Source organism: Oryx dammah, unplaced genomic scaffold, assembly GCF_014754425.2.
Source record: "Oryx dammah isolate SB20612 unplaced genomic scaffold, SCBI_Odam_1.1 HiC_scaffold_14, whole genome shotgun sequence".
Classification (NCBI taxonomy): Eukaryota; Metazoa; Chordata; class Mammalia; order Artiodactyla; family Bovidae; genus Oryx; species Oryx dammah.
In genome coordinates, this window is record NW_024070198.1 from 22493447 (window position 1) to 22516079 (window position 22633).

At 48.0% G+C, this 22633-nt stretch overlaps 1 protein-coding gene across 4 annotated transcripts; it reads left to right on the top strand.

Annotated features, from left to right (window-relative positions):
* The first annotated feature begins 20 nt into the window (after nucleotides 1-20).
* Nucleotides 21-17931, top strand: SFXN2 (sideroflexin 2). 4 transcript variants are annotated; one of them, XM_040254311.1, is made up of 12 exons: nucleotides 21-109; nucleotides 8059-8220; nucleotides 8401-8571; nucleotides 9666-9764; nucleotides 10501-10576; nucleotides 10899-10984; nucleotides 12258-12318; nucleotides 12669-12735; nucleotides 13321-13370; nucleotides 13669-13718; nucleotides 15730-15777; nucleotides 16646-17931. In XM_040254311.1, exons 2-12 carry the CDS (start codon nucleotides 8060-8062, stop codon nucleotides 16743-16745), a joined length of 969 nt encoding a protein of 322 aa, XP_040110245.1. In that variant the 5' UTR covers nucleotides 21-109; nucleotide 8059; the 3' UTR covers nucleotides 16746-17931. The 4 variants fall into 4 exon arrangements, with proteins under 4 accessions (XP_040110245.1, XP_040110247.1, XP_040110246.1 ...); XM_040254312.1 differs by lacking the exon at nucleotides 21-109 and adding an exon at nucleotides 7598-7739; XM_040254313.1 differs by lacking the exon at nucleotides 8401-8571.
* The last annotated feature ends 4702 nt before the right edge of the window (nucleotides 17932-22633 follow it).

Below are 22633 nucleotides of genomic sequence, written 5' to 3' on the forward strand. Positions count from 1 at the left end.
CGGGGCGAGGGGAGGTTCCCGGGCGGAGGCCAGAAGTGCATCCTGGCTTGGCTGCCAAAGCGGTCTGCTTCTGGAAGCAGCTGTGTCAGTCTGTTTCTCCCGGGTCCAGGTAAGGATCTTGAGAGGAGGCCTTCTGCAACATCTGTGCCAGATTTTATTCCCCACATCCCAGGAGGGAGTTTGCATTTCTGTCTTGACTCTGCCCTGGCGAGGCTGCGGCGCGGGCTGGGCTTGCACCTGCCAAAGCCACGTGGCAAGAGAAGGAGCTACTTGTGGACCTCTTTATGGCCTCCAGTACCTTCGTGTGCCAGGCTGAGGAGCGGGGGCGTCATGGGTTGCTCACTCGTCTCCACACATCCGTGTTAGAATCCAGGCTGGAGGAGTCCTGGTGGTGGGAGGCTGCCTACCGGAGGGCAAGAAGCTGCCTGAGGACTGGCCGTGAGGGCTGGGATGAGGTGATCGCTTACGGGGGTGAAAGGCGTTTGGAATGGATGGTTTTGCTGAACTAAGCTGGCAGGGTCGGTGCGCCGTCTGCAGCCCTGAAGGGGGCAAAAATGGGCCTCCACTTCTAGACAAGAAAGAATGAGAGATTCTGGGTGCTATTTCCCACCCCTTCCCCGTGCAGAGAAGAATTACCATATTTGTGCCAGGTCCTAGTCTAGACTCTGGGGACACAGCAGGGGGCTAAATCTGCCCTCATGGAAATTACATCCTTCCTAGTGAGATGGTTTTCATACAAGATTTCATTTCATTCTCACAGCCCTAGAAATTGATTATTTTAAGGGTTAAAGTGGGGACTTGAATCCAGTACTTTCTGACTCTTGAGGAATTATTATTTTTGGCTGCTCCATGCGTGGCATGTGGGGATCTTTGCTCCCCAAGCAGGGATCGAACCTGTGCCCTTGCAGTGGAAGCAGAGTCTTCACCACTGGAATGCCTGGAAAGTCCTTAGCTATTGTTAATAGTTTCCTCCAGGTTTTGGGCTTTGCTGCTTTTAAGACCAGCAGGTTTTCAGCCTAGTTAAGATCGTTGGAATGAAGGCAGTTTTTCCCTGAATGGTTCTTAACATTTTATGCATTCAAGTCAAGTTTCCACCTATCTCTAGCCTGCCGATTCTTCTGTGAAAAAGGCAAAGCAGACTTCTCTTCCAAAATTGCCTGGAGTCTAACATCATGGCTGCCAGGGAGTCATTTGATTGTACATAGGCATATACTACCAGGGCCTACTGGTTTAATTATTAGTCTCATTCTCCAGGTTGAGCTAGGTAGCCTTGACACCAGCCCTTGACATCTCAGTGGACTTTGTGTTTGAACTGTTTGAGTCTTGGACTGCCTTGATCTTCCTCTGATGGGAGTACTAGCAATGATGTTTTGTTTTTTCCCCTAGTAGGGGATTCAAATAGGAGATCTTGGGTGCTTCCTCTGCCCTTGCAAAAGGATACTCTAGAAGAGTTTGGAAAGCATGTTTCCCAAACTCTGATACTATCTGCTTGAGAAAATCACCTCTCCCTGGAAGGACAAGCATTGCTTAAGGAGAGGTAGTAGGTTACATAATTTTTTCAATATTTTCCCCTCTTCCCTCCTTTTCTCTCTTTCTTGAGACAAGCACCTTTTAGTGGATAGGAGGACCTGTCTAGGTGACTAAGTCTTATGACTTTGTGGTCTCTCTTTTTTTTTTTGTCCACTCTGCACTGCTCCCTCGGCAGTGAAGGGTGGAGTCCTAACTGCTGGACCGTCAAGGAATTCCTATCTAAGTCTTATAACCTTGGGAAAATACGGCCCTAGCTGTAATGTTTGGATTATTGGATAAATAGGACTAGATCTGTTTCCTGCTCACATTTGTATCTGCCGCAGTGCAGGACCATGTATGCCATAAACGCTCACCATGCTAGCTCAATGCATGGGGACCTCCTCGGCATCAGTTTCTTCATCTGTAAGCTGAGATCTTGGATCCCTAATGTTTTTGAGCTGTGACATTCTCTAATCCTGGAAGGAAAGGGAAGTATTGATCAGTCACCTGTTTGATTTCCACCTTTCCCCCATTCCCTGTAGGGGAACCCTGGATATCATATCATAGTCACCTTTTTAGGAAGTATTAGATATGGCTTGTGTAGGAAGAGGGAGCGTAACTGCTGAAAACTCAGCGACCAGTAGGACTCAGTATAGGAGGGGTAGACAGTTTGCATCTTCATGAAAGAAAGCCTGTTATTACTTTTGTAAAGAAGGCAGGTTCTGAGTTTGACAAAAAAAGACAAGATGTAGGGGACATCCTTGATGCCTGGAGAACCCAAGAATAAGTTGGAATGCTTTCCAGGCAGGCAGTAAGTGTTTTTAGAGGGTAGATGAGGACTATAGCATGCACCTTACAGTCTGTCAGGGGAGGCAGATTTTACACTAATAAACATCAAGAAAGTGACAATTACAAAAGCCCCACGTGCTGCAAATATGGGATTATGTAACCGAAGGGCTTGAGTTTGCCCTGAAGGAATCACAGAACTGTCCCCTTTAGGGGCCAATGGAATGGGAAAAAATGTTAAGACATAGAATTTAGATTTTTTTCCTTTCATGTTTTACATAAGACAGGACAAGGATGTTCCTTGGTAATGAAGGCAAAGATTCTTACATGACTTAGCAAATGATTACCCCTTCATGGTAGAAGTGCTTTCACTGTGAAAGAAAGAGGATTTTCCAGTGTTGGATTGTTCAGTTGAGAGTGGAGAGGGATGGCTGAGAAGTGTGTGTGTCGTGTGTGTGTGTGTTGAAGGGGAGGCATAGCACTGGGACTGTCTCCATCTGGTGCAAGTGTGGGGCTCTATAAGTCAAGGCTTACTGTTTTTCTTTCCTCTAGAATAAATGAAACTCTTTCCCCCTCCTGGCTTCAGCTGGGACTGGGTGAAATGCCTTTGGTCTTTGGACCAGCCCCCCTGCAGGAGCCACGTCAGCCTGTCCTTAAAGGACAGAGCCTGGAGCTTCTCCTGGGCTCTGGTAGGGTGTGAGAGGGGGACGTCTCCCCCACCTTAACAAACAGTCTAAGAGTTGATGTCTGCTCTCGCTCTGCCTCATCTGTTGGCTGCTTCTGCCTGCTCCCTCTCTAGTTGTTCTCAGATTTTTGATGGGTTACCTCTTAAATATAGTGGTCTTCCTGGGTATTTCCTTGGATCACTGCTCTTCCCAGTCTGCATTTTCTCTTTGGAAAACTTTATCTTAATCCACCCCCATGTTGCTCCCTCAGTGTTTTACTTCTAACCCTGATCTCCGTGCTGGGTTTTAAGCCTAAATATCCAATTGTCTACTGACTAGACCTCTTCTTTAGCAAATACTCAAATTGCTATGCTAGGCATTGAGGCAACGGTGGTGAGCAATGGACACACTCTGGCTTCAAGGAGCTTATGGCCTAGTGGGGGACGGTGGGCATTAATTCAGGTAAAACCACAGCGTATCACACATGGCATGGCTCTGAAGGACAAGTACAGAGCCAGGAACTCATAGCAGTGCATGAGAGGGAGGAAGGGGTCCTTCAGAGACTTCTCTGAGCAAAGGAGGTTTCAACCAAGATCTGAAGGATGGGTAGGTGCTTATCATTCAGACTGTCTCTGCAGAGCAAAAGGCTACTTTTGCGGGGAGGGCAGGGGAGTCCTTGAGATTACTTGCTAATGCACCTGTTTTTAAGGCTACTATTTATTCTGAGGTGACTTTGCTGTAACTTCCCTTGCAGCTGTAATAACCCATGGGTCTTTACTGAGGTAATGTCTTGAGTGGAAGTTCCCTTTCATTCTACGATATAATATAAAACATTTATTCGTTATTAGGTCTGTGGCTTCCGTCAGCCATGTGTTTCTCTAATATGAAATCCTGGCTTTGTTGTGAGTGCCTTGGATCTACATGATTGTATAACTCAAGAAGATAGCTTTTGTTTTTTAATTATTTTCTTTTGGCCACACTACATGGCATGCGGGATCTTGGTTCTCCAACCAAGAATTGAACTCTCACCCCCTGCAGTGGAAGTGTGAAGTCTTAAACTGAACCACCAGGGAAGTCCACCTAGCTTTTTTTTAAAAAACATGTTAACCACTATCATTTTCACTTTATATACTTTGGCACTGAATTATTACAAAAATTCTGTAACTTAAAGTTTTCAGAATGAGAAAAACAAATGGCCAAAAACATATGAGTAGATGCTTAATCTCATTAAGAATCAAGAAAATACAATTTAGGAGCTTCTCTGATGGTCCAGTGGTTTAGATTCTGTACTTCCACTGCAGGGGGCACAGGTTCGATTCCTAGTAAGGGAACTAAGATCCAACATGTTGCACAGTGCTGCCCCCCCCCAAATTTTTTAAATAAATTTTAATAAGAAATATAAATGAAAATAACAATATTGTTTCTGCCCATCATATTGGAAAGAAAAGATTTATTTATCCATTTTGGTAAAAGTTTGACTAAGGGACCATTATCATATTCAACTGGTGGAAAAATCAATTTGAATTATATTTATAAAGATTTCATTTAAAACATGTACGTCCTTTGATCCAGCAATTTCACTTCTAGAAATCTGTCTTAAAGGTATAGTTGTAGCACTTACCCGATTGTCTAGTGGTTAAGACTACACCTCCAATGTAGCGGGTGCAGATTTGATCCCTGGTCTGGGAGGGAACCAAGGGGTTTCCCAGGTGGCGCTAGTGGTAAAGAACCTGCCTGCCAGTGCAGGAGACATAAGAGATGTGGGTTTGATCCTTGGGTCAGGAAGACTCCCTGGAGGAGGGCATGGCAACCCACTCAGTATTCTTGCCTGGAGAATCCCACAGAGGAGCTTGGTGGGTTACAGGTCATGGGGTTGCAGAGTTGGACAAGACAGAAGCAACTTTGCACATACACCGGGGAACTAAGATCCCACATGATGTACAGTGCAGTCAAAAAAAAAAAAAAAAGATATAGTTGCCATATACACAAAGTAATGTGTATAAGGATACTCTCAGCAGTGAAAAACTGAGAATAACCCAAATGTCTACCAAAGGATGAAATCAAGGCACATGGAATAGTATGTAATAATATAAAAGAGGGAGATGGAGCTATATATATAAAATGGAAAATTCTCTAAGATATGAAGCAAAAAAAGTCAGTTGTGTATCAGTGCCAGTTAGTTTATTGCTCCTTAGCTCCAGATCTACCCTTCTTCATCATGTCTTGTGATCCTGTACGTTGTAAACCTTTTTCCTTTGCCCTCTGATATGATTTTAAGCTCTACCAGTAGAGGGCGCTGGAGGAGCACCGATGAGGAAGGGGTAGTCTTCCGGGTGCCTGGTGCTTGCCTCCTGTCAAGTTTCAACAACACCCCACCTGCCAGCTTCCGGTTGAGTTCCCTCAGCATCCCGGTACGCAGCTTCCCAGAATCTCAGTGGCTTCCTGGTGAGTTTCATCAGCCCTCCGACTCAGCATTCCAGCGCATCCAGTTTCCCGCCTGCCAGCCCTTCAGGGGGCAGCACCTCAGCAAACTTTGCAGAAGACTGCTTTTTAAATCTTGCTCAAGGCATGCCTGTGAACTTGTAATTCAATATATATGGAAGATTGTCAGGTCATTCTTTTTTTTCCAAGAAAAAAGACAAATGACATAGTAGAAGAAGATATAGAAGTTAAGTCTAAAAAGTATTCCTTAAGGAAAAAAAACAACAGATGAGCAGGTATTATTTAGTGAAGAGGGAGAGGAAGAGCATCCTGGACGGGCATTTGCAAAGAAGAAGCATGAGGACGTCCCTGGTGGCTCAGACGGTAAAAAGTGTCTGCCTACTGAGGGAGACCCAGGTTCAGTCCCTGGGTTGGGAAGATCTCTTGGAGAAGGAAATGGCCACTCACTCCAGTATTCTGGCCTGGAAAATCCCATGGACAGAGGAGCCTGGTAGGCTACAGTCCATGGGATCGCAGAGTTGGACACGACTGAGCGACTTCACTTTCTGAGAGAGATGGCAGCCTCTTGCCTTTGAGGAAGTCTCGTAGCACTTGAAACTCAACATGAGGAAAGTCTAACTCAATGTTTTCTCCCTTAAAGCCAGTTTTTCTGTATTCTCCAGTCAGAAACCCTGGTATCACTTTAGGTATTTGGGATGGCCAGAGGAACTCGCCAGGACTCCCTCTCTGCTCTGCTTCCAGTTTGAGGGGCTGCTGAGGGAGAAGTAGTCACTTTGTAACATCCCCATGCCTTCTTTTGGTTATTAGACCAAAGGCTGATTCACATACTGTGCTGATTCACATGCTGTGGTGACGGGATCTTGCAAAAGTAATTAAAGTCCCTAATTGGTTGGCTTTGAGTTAATGTAAAGGGAGATTATCCTGGATGGCCTGACTTAATCAGATGGAATCCCTTTAAAAAAGGGCTGGGCCCCCTCCTACCTGAGGTTAGGAATTCTGAGAGGTAGGTAGACAGACAGGTAGGCGGATCTCCTATCGATTCTGTTTCTGTTGAGCCCTGACTGATAGAATTCCTGCTGTACCCAGTCACTTGGCACATCCTCAGATTTGGCTACTTTAAAAGCTTCTCTTCTTTTGGTCTTCCTTCCAGTTCTGGTGCATCCGGTTCACTGGAGCCCCATTTCTTCTTGCCTGGATTATTGGGGGTTCCCTTCCAGCTGGTCTCTGTGTCCCCTGAGGTCTTGCCTCACCCTGTTTACTTCCATGTAATTGCCTAGACTGATCTATCTAAACTACACATCTAATCTTCTCAGTCTTCCTAAAATTTGTTAGTGGCCTCCTGACACTTTCAGGCAGATGTTCAAAAGCCATAGCTTTTTTACATGACTCTACTTTTTTCTCCTCTCTGGCATATAGATCATATGTCTTTTGAAAATTTTTTTTAGCTGTTGCCCAAAAGTTTGCCGTATATATTTACAACTAATCCAAGCCCACTTTCAAATTATACTGTCCCACGTCACGGGTAGTCCAAGTACCTTAGAGTCTTCCCAGCTTCTCCATCCCATCTATATAGCATTGTTGTCATTCTTTCATTTTTTTTTTTAAGGTAAAGATTTATTTATTTTATTTTTGGCTGCACTGGGTCTTTATTGCTGTGTACAGGCTTTCTCTGGTTGTGACAAGCAGGGGCTACTCTCTAGCTGTGGTGCACTGATTTCTTATTGCTGTGCCACTGTAGAGCATGGGCTGTAAGGCATGCGGGCTCAGTAGTTAACAGTGCATGGGCTTAGTTACCCCACAGCATATGAGGTCTTCCCTTATCAGGGATTGAACCTGTATCCTCTGCATTGTCAGGGGGACTTTTAACCACTGGACCACCAGGGAAACTCACATTCAGTTTTTCAAAATATGCATTTATTTATTTATTCAGCTATACTGGGTCTTCATTGTGGCATGTGGATCTTTAGTTACACCATGTGGGATCTTCAGTTGTGGCATTCAGGACTTTTCATTGTGAAATACAAACTCTTAGTGGCATATGGGATCCAATTCCTGACCAGGAGACAAACACGGACTCCCTGCCTTGGGAGCACAGGAGTCTTAGTCACTGGACCACCTGGGAAGACCCCATTTCTGTCTTTATCTGTGACTGTTTCTACTTTTGATGTGACCCCATGCCTCTTCTCCTGCAGATAGATCTCTCCTACCTTCTGGGGCTTCACCCACATTCCACCTCTTTTGGGAAGCCCCCCCTTGATTTTTGTGATCCCGCCCCCAACTCAGCCTCCTCTCATCTTGTGTTTATCGTAGGCCTCCGTGTTATCTGCTGTTCCCCAGGTGGGCTCTTGTTCCCCAGTCAGACTCAGCTCCCCAAGGACAGACCCTGTATTGTCCCTTTCCCCTGTCTTGCCCCCAGCATGATCATGCCCTGGGCTGGCCACTGGCAGGCACTCAGGAAACATTTGGTGTCCAGTGGCACAGATGGGTGAAAGTTCACTGGGCTCTTCCTGACCTGAGTGGGATGATGCTAGCGGCTGGGGTGAGCTGTCCGTCTCCTATAGTGGGAGGTCCTCAGGGCCTCCGGGGAAGGTTTTGATTTGGGGGACAGTCCTCGTTTTTCCTCTGTTCTGAAGTTCACAATTTTGTGTATGGGCAGGATGGAGGCTGATCTGTCTGACTTTAACATCGATGCCCCCCGTTGGGACCAGTGCACTTTCCTGGGGCGGGTGAAGCACTTCTTCAATATCACAGACCCCCGCACCATCTTGGTACCAGAGCGGGAGCTAGACTGGGCCAAAGTGATGGTGGAGCAGAGCAGGTGAGCGGCTGGGGGACGGGCTGGGTGCACCGGGGCAGCATCGGTGGGTGCCCTAGGGGAGAGGTGGAAATGGAAGATGAGGGGGTAGTCAGAGAGCTCAGGAAGGTGGGGGAGCCAAGAGCAGGATGATTCAGGGTGGAGGTTGGGAGGTAACACCAGCTTGTTGTCTTTGGGTGACAGGATGGGGACTGTGCCCCCGGGCACCCAGGTGGAGCAGCTTTTCTATGCTAAGAAGCTGTACGACTCAGCCTTCCACCCTGACACTGGGGACAAGATGAACGTCATTGGGCGGATGTCCTTCCAGGTCCCCGGTGGCATGATCATCACGGGCTTCATGCTCCAGTTCTACAGGTGCGACTGGGGAGCAAGGCAGCGCCAGGGGCACCACTTAGACCTGCTAAGGAGGGAGCCGTAGGAGGATAATAGTAATAGCCGTCTGTATTGATTCCTTACCAGATAGCAGACACTGTGTTCAATTGTTCGCATATATCACCTCATTTAATCTCAGCAGCCCTACAGAGAGGTACTGTTTTCATCTTCACTTTACAGATGAAGACCTGCAGTTCTACAGAGGTTATGTAACTTGCCCAAGTGCACCAGCCAGGAGATAGTGGTGCCTGGTTATATGAACTGAGGCAGTTTTCTCTAGGACTCAATGACTGAACTCTTCTGCTCCTTTAAAAAGTACTTATTCAACAATGAATTTAGTGTATTTTTATAACATAATATTCAAAAAATTAAAAAATGGGAAGACACTTTCAGTCCACTTGGAGAGAGAACACTTTCTCTGTTCCCCTTCCTCTTTTCCCTGCCCCTCTTCCCTCCCTGACACATTTGGTTAGCCAATTGTCGAGCCAGATCTTGGACCAGATAGAAAGTAAAAATGTTAGTCTCTCAGTTGTGTACGACTCTTTGTGATACTGTGAACTGTAGCTCACCAGGCTCCTCTGTCCATAGAATTCTCAAGGCAAGAATACTGGAGTGGGTTGCCATGCCCTCTTCTAGGGGATCTTCCTGACCCAGGGATAGAACCTGGGTCTCCCAGAGTGCAGGCAGATTCTTTACTGTCTGAGCCACCAGGGAAGCCCACCCCTCAAGGAGCACCCAGTTTTGTTGAGACCAAGAAGGAAACAGTTAGTCTAGCTTGCCAAGTGGTAGGCTGGCGGCAGAATATGGGGTGGTGGGATCAGACATCATAGAATGACTAACTGTGTCTCAGGAAGGACAGTGGAAGGGGTCAGGAAGGTTCCAAGGAAGAAGAGATCTCTCCAGAGAGCAGGATTCAGCCATATACCAAGAGGCTGGGGGTGTGGATGTTCCAGGCAGAGGGGCAGCCAGTGCAGAAGAGCAGGAAACAGCCTGGGAATGGCCTGGGGAGTGGCAGGTTTGATTGGTGTCCCCAAGCCCTCCCACCTCTTTGCCTCTCCCGGCCTCTCTCCTGGTAGGACGATGCCGGCAGTGATCTTCTGGCAGTGGGTGAACCAGTCCTTCAATGCCTTAGTCAACTATACCAACAGGAATGCGGCTTCCCCCACATCGGTCAGGTAGGAGGCCTGAACCCCTGGCTGTCTATGTGGGCCTGGGGCTGCCTTCTTGCCTTGAGGGGGAACAGCCCTTCTTAAGGAGTTCCGGGGCCGTCTGTCCTCCCTGGGCGGGGGGGCCTGCCCTGGGTGGGTGACCAGGTTTCTTTTCAGGGTTTGGAAGTATTAGGCGGACTAGGAGAGTATCTTCTTCCTAGATGAATTCAACATTCACTCATTCATTCATGCTACAATTATGTCTAGAGTGTATATTAGGTGTTGGATAGAGCTCTAGGGGCGGGGGATACTTTTGAGTAAGACGTGTGGTCTCTGGAGTTTAAGGTCTTTTTAGGAAAATAAGTGTAATGATCTCAGTCTGTGATAGCTGCCAGTAAGGAAATAAATAGATGACATGCTGGAGAACAGCAGAAGGGCCTCTGTACAGATAGGCCGGTCAGGGAAGTCCTTTCTGCAGAGCTGACATTTCAGCTGAGTTTTGAAAGGTAAGGATTTAGCCATGCAAGAGTCCGGGGAAAGATTCCCAGGAGAGGGAGTGGCAGCGTGCAGAGGTTCTGAGCAGGCAGGCACTTGGTGTGTTTAACATACTGAAAGGAGCATCTGAATGAGTTGGAGGGAGATCCCAAGCTGAAGCCGAGGTTTTCAGGCAAGAAGCCACAATTCCAGCCTTTATCACTCAAGCTTTGGTCCTGCCCTCAGCCACCTGGAGTCCCCACTCCCAAACATCTCTCTCCTCCACTAGGCAGATGGGTGTTTCCTACATCACAGCCACAACCACTGCAGTGGCCACTGCTGTGGGCGTGAACATGTTGACAAAGGTACGGTCTGGGGCTGCTGTGGACACGGTGGTCACAAGGGGGCAGCAAAGTCCTAGAGAAAACTTTTTTTCTCCCAGGTATGGGTGGTTTCCCAGACTGGAAGAGCTGGGTTTGGGTCAGAGCCTAGCCAAGCAGTGGGAGGTTCAGCAGGGCTGTCCCACGTTGGTTTTTCTTGGGCCTTTGAGGGAATTTGGGTGCCCTGGCTGGGTGTCAGGATATGTGGTGGTAGTGAGGTCTGACTTCTTATTTTATCGTCCTAAAGCCCCTTCCACCCCCATCTTCCAGGGACCTGACCTGCTCCCCTTGTCCTCTTCCCCCACAGAGCGCTCCGGCCCTGGTGGGCCGCTGGGTGCCCTTTGCCGCCGTGGCTGCAGCTAACTGTGTCAACATCCCTATGATGCGCCAGCAGTGAGTACAGGGATCCTTTTTCCTCTCTGTAAACCGCAAGGACCAGCAGGGAAAGGGCAGGAGACCAAGGCAGAGGGTGGCTTTGGCGGCTGAGGTGGGGCTGGGGCGGGCTGCACTTCCAAAGGTTCTCCGAGGACGGGCGGCTCCAGCAGTGATGGCTGCAGGAGGGATGGGTGACCTGGGTTTCATCTGTGATGAATGCTGTGGGAGTCATTCTCTGAATGGATTTGGAGGTTTAGTGTGGACCTGCGGGGTTTGGCACCAGCTGACGTCCTTTCAACTACAACTGTATTTAAGTCGTGAACTTGGCCTACTTCCAGAGCCCTGGGGATGGCTCACAAAATGAAATGCAGCAGAGCAAGGTATCCAAAGATAAAACAGAACCAAGAGGCTCTGAGGGAAGCCAGAGGAGTAGATAGATGTTTTCCAGCTGCCAGACTCTAAACTTCACAGCAGGAAAGGGGAAAGGAGAAACCCACTATGTCTCACAGCTTTTGTTCCTTGACTAGAGAAAGCAAAGATGTTCCCCTGCTACAAAATTTAATGATGTAATAGATGTAAAACGCTCAAAATAGCGCCTGGAATGTAATATTAAGCGTTAGCTACTGTTGCCACAGTTGCCATCGATGGCTTCCTGGTCATCACTGATGTCGTAAGGCACATTTTCTTAGGACTAGTAGTCGATGGAAAGTGATCACAATCACCCTTGCAGAAAGAGCACACCACGGAAGAGCCACGCATACACTCTACTTGACTCCTCTTCCCCTCCCCCATCCAGTTGCTCCTTCCAACGAATGAATGAGTCCCCACCACCCACCTGGTCTTGGATGGAGTGCTGGCTTGAATATAACAGCCAGAGCGGCTCCTGTTTCTGGCTGGGTCATGGAGTCAGGCACTGGACCCAGCACTTGGCAGGCATCATCCCGTTTAATCCTCACTGAGTCCTATGAAGGGGCGCCATGATTATCCCCATTTTGCAGATGAGGGTAACTGTGTCTTCAGAAGGACTAGGGAACTTGCTCAGGAGCATACACTTGCTCTGCAGCTTCCAGATCCAGCCTAGGCAGCTGGGACCTGGCGCTCGCTTTCTGAGCCTCTCCCCTAGATATCGGTATCACTCTCTGGAGTGGGGAAGGCCACTCCAAGGGCCAGGCTGCAGGAGGTGGCTCCCTAGAGCTGGAATGGCCTGGCCCCGGTCCCCTCGTGTGTCACATCGCTGGCGGGCTTCCAACACACCCCCTTCCCGCATCCAGCACCTCCTGTCTGTGTTTAGGGAACTCATCCAGGGAATCTGTGTGAAGGACAGGAACCACAATGAGATCGGTGATTCCCGGGTGAGCAGAGGCCTGCCCTGGGGGTGGGAGGAGGGAGTTCCCTCTCGGACCCTGTCCTGTTCTTAGTGCTCAGAGCAGGCCTGGGCTGAAAACCTTTTCCCTGGAGCCATCCTCCTTCTTCATCGATTTTCCCTCTATATCTCTGCTCATGTCATTTCTGGTCCTGAAGCTGTAAGAACTTGGTTGGGTGGGAGAGGGTCAGGTATGGTCACTTAACCCCTGACAGGTCCATCCCTTCCCCTTTACCAGCTCAGACTTGACCGTGACTCTGACCCTGGCCCAGCTCTCTGGTGCAGCCTGTTGACTCTGCATAAAGTCATAACTGACAACTAACTTTTTTCTGTCCTCAGAGAGCTGCAGCCATAGGCATCACTCAAGTGGTTATTTCTCGGATCACCATGGCAGCCCCTGGCATGAGTAAGACGGGGAAGCCCTCCCATCCTGGGGGACCGTGGCTCATGTGATGGAGACCTCAGCCACACTTGGGGTGGGGGGTGGGACCCCAGCCTCTATAGGAATTCTTCTCAAACTGGTTTGCTTGAGTGTCGAGAGCCACTGGAGAGTCACACCGTAAATCCTGGAATGTCAGTTAATCAAGATTTGGTGGAGAAAGTTGTTTTCATTTAACAAATATTCCTTAAGTTCCTTCAATGTGTTGGGGAGATAGTGGTAGAGAAAATAAGTTCCCTGTCCTGGTTTTGCCTCCAGCAGGGACAGGTTACGGAGCAGGATACAAAACTTGCTTGAAAGATGGTTGGTTGTAAGAAGGGTGCTCTGGGCCCATGGTACCCATCCTCTTGTGGTTATAGGGCTGCAGGTTGAGGAGTCTGGGAAGCACCTTCTTCTGGGACTTGGGGAAGAAGTGGGTGTGGCCATGCCTATACATCCTTCTCCCCAGTGAAAAGTATTTTCTGGAACTTCTGGGTGAGGAGGGGGAACCACTCAGTCTGTGATCTGACTTCAGAAGGGCAAGCATCACAGCCCTTCCTCTGCCTTTTCTAGTTCTGCTGCCGGTCCTCATGGAAAGACTGGAGAAGCTGCGCTTCATGCAGGTGAGTGGACTCTGCTTTGCACCTTCACTGCCCGGTGGCCCCAACCACACCTGTGCTGGGAGTTCCTGACCCTCTCACCCTTCCATCTCGTTCCCATCCCCGCACCGCACTCCGGGAAGGCCCCTTCCAGTACCCTGGCTGTCTGATTCTCAGCCTTATCTGCTAAGAGCAAGGAGACTCCCACCTCTGCTGCAGAGCCAGGGTTTCCTGCCTGTGGGTTTCTAGCTGGCTTGCCGATGGGGTTCACCTCTAAGTATGTAAGTCACGTGGGTCTCTCTTTCGTCTTGTTTCTGCACAGAGAATCCAGGTTCTGCACGCGCCTTTGCAGGTTCTGTTGTCTGGATGCTTGTGAGTAACGTGTTTTCTCAGTTGGCATCTGTGGTGGGGCACTCAAGATCTGTCTTCCTGTGTCACCCATGTGGGAAGACATGTACTCCTTTACCTGACTTCAAAAGCACCCAGGCTTGAACACCTGTGGCCCCTCTGACTTGTCCCATCTTTCCAAGGGCACTGGGCTGGCCCTGTGCACACATTGGGGTGGAAAGGAGAACCCTTGGATGTCCTCCTATCCCCGGGGTCTCCCCTCCAACCTTAGGTCTGCAGTAGTTTTAGAGAAGAGACAACAATGATAAGATCATCCCACCACAAAAGAGAAATAAGAACTATGTGAGGTGACAGAGGGGTCAGCTCACACCAGTGGTGAATTTAGGTGACACCAGTGGTAAAGGATTTGCCTGCCAGTGCAGGAGACATAAGAGATGCGGGTTCAATCCCTGGGTCGGGAAGGTCCCTTGGAGGGGAAGGCATGGCAACCCAGTCCAGTATTCTTGCCTGGAGAATCCCATGGACAGAGGAGCCTGGTGGGCTACAGTCCATAGGATCGCAAAAAGTTGCACATGACTGAAGTGACTTAGCATGCACGCATGCGCATGTCAGTTATATCTCAGTACATCCGGATACGGTGAGATGTGAAAATGACACAGCCTAGGCCTGTCACGTGTCTCAGGCTCACACGGGCAGAAAGCACCATGACTCCCGGCAGCGGTCTTAGGTGCCTGCCCTGGACTGGACAAGTCCCAGCATTCAGCGTGCTTTGTGAGGCCGTGAGCTAATGACCACAACCTAAGCTCCTGTGTATTGGATGTTTCCTGTGTGCCCCCACTGTGCTGATGTTTCACGTCTATAATTTCACCTGATTCCCTGAGCCCTCGAGGTATATATACTGTCAGCGTCTCCTTTCCCAGATGGAGAGACTTGCCCAAGCATCTCTAGTTGGTAATTTCTGGAGCTGAGATTGGATCCTTAATAAGTCTAACATTATGGCAGACTGTCTTCTTTTTTTCCTGCTGTGCAGGCTTTTCTCTAGTTGCAGTGAGCAGGGGCTACTCTCTAGTTGCAGTGCACGAGCTTCTCATGGCGGTGGCTCCTCTTGTTACGGAGCACGGGCTCTAGGGTGAGCAGGCTCAGTAGTTGCCTGGGCTCTAGAGCACAGGCTTGGTAGTCAGAGGTGCCTGGGCTTAGTCGTTCCAAGGCATGTGGGATCTTCCTGGATCGAGGATCAAACCCATGTCTCCTACGCTGGCTGGCAGATTCTTTACCACTGAACCACCAGAGAAGTCCCCACCAGAGTGTCTTCTGCGAATTGATTTGCCACTGAGGGAGCGGTTACATACCATGGGCTGAATGTGTCCCATGTGTTACCTTGTTTAACCCTCACAGTAACCCTGCCAAGTAGGCACTCTTGCCCTCCCTCCGCTGGCTCAGAGGGGGCTTGCCCCAGATGGCACAGCTAAGAAGTGGCAGAGCTGGGACTCGACCCCAGGTCTGTTAGAATCCCAGATTCTGTAAAATACAGTCCTGGGCCCACATCCTCTGAGAACTTGTGAGAATAAAGATTCAAGCCCTTTCCTGGACCTGCTGAATTAGCACTGCATTTGAACAAGCTCCTAGAATTCCTTGTGTGCCCCATGAAGTTCCAGAGGCTCTGCCCTCACTGTTCTCCAGCAACCTGGGGGTTCAGCAAGTACAGGAGCCTGACCCTGAGTTCACACCCCTCCTGCTTTCCCTGAACACCAGAGGGCACCTGTGGCTATGAGCGCCGCTGCTCACACTCCCCTGGTGTCTCCATTCCCATCTTCATCTGTGAGAACAGTGGATGGATAGGGGTGAGGGGTGCAGGGGGCTGGTTTTATCCTGTGCTGGAGTGAGTCTCCAGGCGCCAAGAGACCAGGAACAGGATTGGAGGGAGAGGAATTTCGGGTTCAGCTCCCCATCCTGTGGGGAATCTCAGCCATGGGGTGTGGGTGGGTCTGTGAGATGCCAGACACCCCCTGATGCTTTGGTTTCTCCTTTCTTCCAGTCTCATCTTCATGGTGCCAGTGGCGTGTGGGCTGTTCCCGCAGCAATGGTATCAGCTGTTCATTTCCCACTTGTTTTTACTGAATTGCCTGTCCCTGCTCTTCCTGACCGGCCCACTCTCCTGAAGGAGAGGGAGTGGCAGGCAGGGCAGCATCTGTTCGGGAACAAGTGTGAACTTTGTCTGTGTGAACTCTGGGCCTCTTGCCTCCAGTTGAGTGGGAAACCAAAACAGACCTCCAAGGGGCAGAGGGATGTCGCTCACTCCCAGTGGAGCACAGGCTGCCTTGGAAAGATGGTAGGGGAACAGTAAGAGACTTCCTGTCCCTGCTGGTTGAGTTGTTAGACCCATCTCCCCTGGCTGGATCTGGTCTTTGAAATCAAACAAGAGGGTAGGTACTTACTCTGGCTGATGTTTGCTGAAGGGTGGATGCCTTGGACCTCTCAGCTTCCCTTTGGTGTCCTGGGAAGGGTGCAGGGGGTGGGTGAGAAGAGATGATGGCAAAGGGACAGAGAAGCATTAGACAGGTGTCAGGGGCAGGGGGCAGGGTGGCAGAGAGGACTGACTCCAGGAGACCAGGCGTAGCCTGAATGGATACAGAGAAGGTGCCCATCTCCCTTTTCCTAGTACTCCCAGCTCAGTAGTCACCTACACCTCTCCTGTGTTCTGATCACCGTGCTTGCAATCTTTGAGAAGGTAGATGTTTGGCACTAGGGAGAATGAAGTCAGAGCTCAACAGAAGTAAAAAGCAAAAAAAAAAGTAAAAAGCAACATACTGTGCTGTATAGAAACGATTTGTAATTCTGATGGAAAAAATGGGCAAGGGCTTCTTAGAGGTGGCAACTATGTTGGATTTTATCTCAGGGTAATTTGCTGTTCGTCCAGGTGGCAGGCTCATAACACCCTTCTCTCTTCTCAGTGAATTGCCGGTTTCCTATCTGGAACCCGAGCTCCAGGACACCATCAAGGCCAAGTACAGAGAACCCATGCCTTATGTCTACTTCAATAAGGGCCTCTGAAGGGCTCACCCCAGCACGGACCAGTCCATACACCAGCTCCTCCTCAACTGCTGTGGATTCCTGTGCCTCATTCCTCTTTGCCGACAGGGCCTGCAGGCCAGCGTGGATTCGGGTGGCGAGGGTGGCAGTGGGAGGATGCCTCAAGCTTCTACCCAGGTTCCTGGGTTTATTGGACTCCAGGGGATAAAAGCAACCAAGGGGAGAGAGGCCAAGGCTTCTATCTGCTCTCCCCGAACCCCCATCTCCTGGAGACCAGGAGCTAAGACCCCTGCTCAGGGAGAAGGTGTTAGGTCCTGAGGGTGACACTCAAGTAAACCATTTGGAAAAATTAGGAAACCTGGGATTCTGGTTCCATCTGGGGTTGAGGAAGGGCCCCCTTTCTCTTCTTCCTCATCTGTTCTCAGTCAAGGGCACCCTTCCTGTCAGGAGGGGGTTTGGTTCTGGCTCCATCAGGAAGAGGGAGGGGAGAGGCTGGGCCATCTTGGACCTCCTCTTTGCTCTTGCCCACTCTCCTCCCCAGGGCCCCCTGGGCAGAAAGCTTCTTTGGGAGTCTTGCTAAACTTGAGAGTTTTTATCAGGCACCCAAGAGTTTTTAGTGTAAAGCACCGCCCACCCCCCCCACCCCCCCACCCCCCAAAAAAAACAGGACATAGTGAGGCAGCACAGTTTTCATGGTGCTTCAAACCCTATCTGTTGACACTGGCTTTGTTCTCCTAAAATCGTATCTGATTCTGCTTCTCTGTGTCTGAAAGATAAAACCACTGACTGTGAGTAAAAAGGACGTAGGTAAGCATTAACTGCATGTTTTAGTGGGTATAATTTCCTGGCTGCCTCCCTTCCTCAGCCTATTTGGTTAAACACCAAAGAAAGACTGGTGTGGACTGAATAGGAAAGGGAAGTTTTATTTGGATGCCTCTGAGAGGAAACCAACCAGGACCAAAGAGCCTTAAAGGACACACAGCTAAGTACAGCCACTCACCCTTCCCTGCCAGGGTGCTCTAGGTTATTTTGGAAGCCCTTGAGGGAGAGGGGGCTGCTGTAGCCAACCTGGGGCCAATGTCTATGAGTTTTGTCTAGCAGAATTTACTGACTGATCAGAGGGTATCACTGTCAATCGAATACATTTCTTGAAAGAGCACAATGAACTGTCTGCACACTGAGTTAATAAAACCTAGATGGAAAGCAAGATCTGTTCTTTGGCCTTGGCATGGAGGAGGGTATCACAACTCTAAGGGGAACCTGTCTGGTGCCTAGAGGCCATTGTTCGTCTCCGTTATTATGGAGGAGAAATCTACCTGCCTTTGCTGGAGGTTCTAGAGTGTTTGCTGGACTGGAGGTGTTGCTTGAGGGCGAGAGCTGGCAAACCATGGCTTGAGGGGGCAGATCTGCCTGTTTTTATGTTCCTGGGAGCTGAGAATGACTTTTAAATTTTTGAAAGGTTGTGAAAAAAGAAGGCTGTGTAAGACCCTGAGTGGGTGGCATGCAGAATCGAAAATATTTACTATTTGGGCCTCTACACAGTGTCCCCTACTCTGGAGTAATGGTTCCGAAGAAACATGCCTGAGATTCACCCTCAAGGCTTCTCAAAACACAGGTTATAGGGCACCCTCCCTAGAATTTCTAATTCTGTGGGGCTGGGATGGAGCCTGTGGCTTTGTGTGTCTGGTAATTGTGATGCTGATGCTGTTAGTTTGCAGAGCACTTTGAAGGACCACTGCTCTGAAGAGAAAGGGCCTCCTCCTTGAGGTCAAAGTATTGACATCAGTTTGATTTTTCCCCCATTAAAAAAAATTAAAATACAATTCACAAAACATGCAATTCATCCTTTGAAAGATACAGTTCAGTGGTTTTTAGCATACTCATAATGTCATGCAACTGTCATTACTCTCTAATTCCAGAATATTTTCGTTATTCCTGAAAGAAGCTCTGTACTCATTAGTAGTCATTCATTATATCCTCATCCCCTAGTCCCTGGCAACGTCTCATCTATCTTCTGTCACTATGGATTAACCTATTCTGGACATTTCATGGATTAACCTATTCTGGACATTTCATATAGATGGACTCATACAGTATGTGGTCTTCTGTGTCTGACTTCTTTCACTCAGTATTTTCAAAGTTAAGCTATTCTGTAACATGTGCAACTTAATTTGGGCTGATATCTGAGCAGAAAAACCTATGTCTTTGGAGCTGGCTTCCTTGGGACAGGAGATTTGCCTTCAGCTTTGCTCAGTTCCAAAGGCAAATAGGAAAAACATTACCAGAGCTGGCCGAAACTCGGCAGCAATTCTGAGCTGAGGTTCTTTCAAGAATCTGCAACTGTCTTAGTTTTCCAGCTCCTTAAGCCTCCTGGCATTCCTCCTTTCTTCATAGACGATTACTCTTGGAAAAGTCTGGAGTAGAGAGTGGCTGCCGTTTAGAGGCAGATTAAAAAGTTCATTCAAACTGCATCTCAGTTCTATCTTGTAAAAGCCTCCCATTTCTTTGAGTTGGCTCCTATAGGTGTGGAACGAGGTGATGAGGGTGACTAAAATGTCTCAGGGTGAGAAGTTCTAGTTCAAATTGGGCAGGGTATCATGTTTGTCCTGTCCTGGAGCTCAGTTCAAGCTCAGGTAAAGAGAGAAAAGGAAGTTGAGAAAGGACAGAATTCCTTTCTGTTTGTCAAATTGAAACCTTTGGAGTTGCCTAATGATAATGAGGTTTGGCTTTTTTTTTTTTTTAATTAAAATTTTGTTGAAGTATAGTTGATTTATAGTGTTGTGTTAGTTTCAGGAGTCCAGCAAAGTCAATCAGTTATACATGTATCTACTCTTTTTTAAGGTTCTTTTCCCATATAGGTCATTACAGAGTATTGAGTCGAGTTCCCTCTGCTATACAGTGGGTCCTTATTAGTTATCTGTTTTATATATACTAATGTGTATATGTCAATCCCAATCCCCCAATTTATCCCTTCCCCTGCATATTCCCTATTGATCATAAGTTTGCTTTCTGCATCTGTGACTCTACTTCTGTTTTATAAATAAGTATTTGGACCCCCTTTTTTTTTTTTAAAGATTCTACTATAAGTGATATCATATGGTATTTGTCTTTCTGTGTCTGACTTATTTCACTGAATATGACAATCTCTAGATCCATCCATGTTGCTGCAAGTGGCATTATTTTGTTCTAGTTTTTTAAGGACCCTTCATGTTGTTCTCCATAACAGCTGTACAAATTTACATTCCCACCAACAGTATAAGAGGGTTCCCTTTTCTCCACATCCTCTCCATCATTTTTTGTTTGTAAATTTTTTTTTTTTGGATGATCATTCTGACTGGTGTGAGGGAATACCTCATTGTAGTTTTGATTTGCATTTTTCTAACAATTAGTGATGTCAGGCATCTTTTTGTGTGCTTTTTGGCCACCTGTGATTGATAACTGACTTTTTTGTGGAGGACTTAAAACTCCTTGAGGCCGGGATTGAGACTCTGCTAAGAGAATAATATGGCCCCTGCCTGTTATTCGATCTTTTCTTCTCCTCCAGGGAGTTTGATTGTGGAATGGATGCATTTCTAAGAAATTTAAGATTGGCAAAAATACTTGTCACTCTTTGCAGCACTTGGGAAAGTAGGATCAACATAGAGACAGAACCAATTTCTTCACTTACTTGTTTCCTGCTTTGCCACCATTTAAGCCAAGAACAAACTCCCTTGGGCTCAGCTGTGGGCTAGACGCGGCCAGGCTCTAAAATGCTTTGGCAGGCTTTTGAGAGGAACTTGTCAGCTAAAGGAAGCTGGCTTGTCTGCTGTGAGTCTTCATTTGTTTATTTTCCCAATATTGATTGAGCTCATGGTTGGGCCCTGTACATGGTTGTAGGGATTTCTTTAAAAAAAAAAAAAAAAGTAAGACATGGTATGGCCATACAAAAAGCTATAAATTTAGTGGGACGGGTCAGGCAGGTAGAAACTATAGATACACTGTGTTCTTTTGTGAACTCAGAAGAAACAAGAGGGCGGGAACTGGGAATTTATAATGGGGAAACTGGGTGTGTATTTGGGCTTCCCTGGTGGCTCAGATGGTAAAGAATGAGCCCGCAACACAGGAGACCTGGCTTCCATCCCTGGGTTGGGAAGATGCCCTGGAGCAAGGCATGGCAACCCAGTCCAGTATTCTTGCCTGGAGAATCATCATGGACAAAGGAGCCTGGTGGGCTACAGTCCATGGGGTCCCAAATAGGGGGACACCACTGAGCTAATAAGCACAGCAAGTGAAAGTGGAGAGTGAAAAAGTTGGCTTAAAGCTCAACATTCAGAAAACTAAGATCATGGCATCCAGTCCTATCACTTCATGGGAAATAGATGGGGAAACAGTGGAAACAGTGTCAGACTTTATTTTGGGGGGCTCCAAAATCACTGCAGATGATGACTGCAGCCATGAAATTAAAAGACACTTACTCCTTGGAAGAAAAGTTATAACCAACCTAGATAGCATATTCAAAAGCAGAGACATTACTTTGCTGACTAAGATCCGTCTAGTCAAGGCTATGGTTTTTCCAGTTGTCATGTATGGATGTGAGAGTTGGACTGAAGAAGGCTGAGCGCTGAAGAATTGATGCGTTTGAACTGCGGTGTTGGAGAAGACTCTTGAGAGTCCCTTGGACTGCAAGGAGATCCAACCAGTCCATTCTGAAGGAGATCAGCCCTGGGATTTCTTTGGAAGGAATGATGCTAAAGCTGAAACTCCAGTACTTTGGCCACCTCATGCGAAGAGTTGACTCATTGGAAAGGACTGATGCTGGGAGGGATTGGGGGCAGGAGGAGAAGGGGACGACAGAGGATGAGATGGCTGGATGGCATCACTGACTCGATGGATGTGAGTCTGAGTGAACTCCGGGAGTTGGTGATGGACAGGGAGGCCTGGTGTGCTGCGATTTCATGGGGTCGCAGAGTCGGACACAACTGATCAACTGAACTGAACTGAATGTGTAAATGAAGTTAAGTGTACTGTGTAGCACAGTACGCTGAGGATCTCTTAACTGTGGGGAATGAGCAGAGCGTGCAGAAAACGCAATGGCAGTAAGTGAGATAAAGAAGTATGCAGGGGCTGGGACACAGAAAGGACCATACTGATAAGTTTGGATGATAAATTCTGTAGGTAGTTGAAATATTTTGAGAGGGGAAGCCCTGAGACAATGATATTTGCTTTTAGGTAGTAGAGCACCCGTGTTCTGACCTGTGAAAGAAATTCAAGCGGGAAGAATTAGCAACTGGCTGGGCAGCAGGAAGCCTGTCTGTTATTTAGCCAGAAAATGAGAAAACAGGTTGAAACACTGGAGCTATTTCTGAGGTAGAGTCAATAGAATTTCCTCCCTCGATAACTTGGGTTGACAAAGCACTGTGCCTTAGGTAAAGATAATATCTGACATGGAATTCAAATTGACCCAAGCTGCTGCTTGAGCAATTTGAGACCAAGAGAGGGACCGACCCTGGTACTGGGGCTGTGCTGAAAAGACATCAAGACATTTTTAGATTACAGTAGCGTTGTTTGAGAGCGCCCGGTTACTTTCTAAAAGTAACTTATTTTCCAACACTCTTTAGAATTACCAAACCTCTTCTCTTTGCTAAACCGTGGAAATCTAGTACTTCCGCCACACTCAAGATGGTAAACACCAGACTTAGACTTTTCAACCCACGTTTTGGACGGTCCCGCCCCCTGTCGGAGGTACTTCCGCCACGCTCTGCGGAGCGGACGCATTTATACTGCCTCCCAGCACTCAAGATGGCCCGGCTTCCTCCTACTTTCCATTGGCTGAATTTCTCCGATTTTCCGTCTTCATAAGGAGGCGGAACTTCGATTTGATCGACAGCTTTTTTAACCAATGGACGAAGGGCAAGGGCCAATGAGGCGTA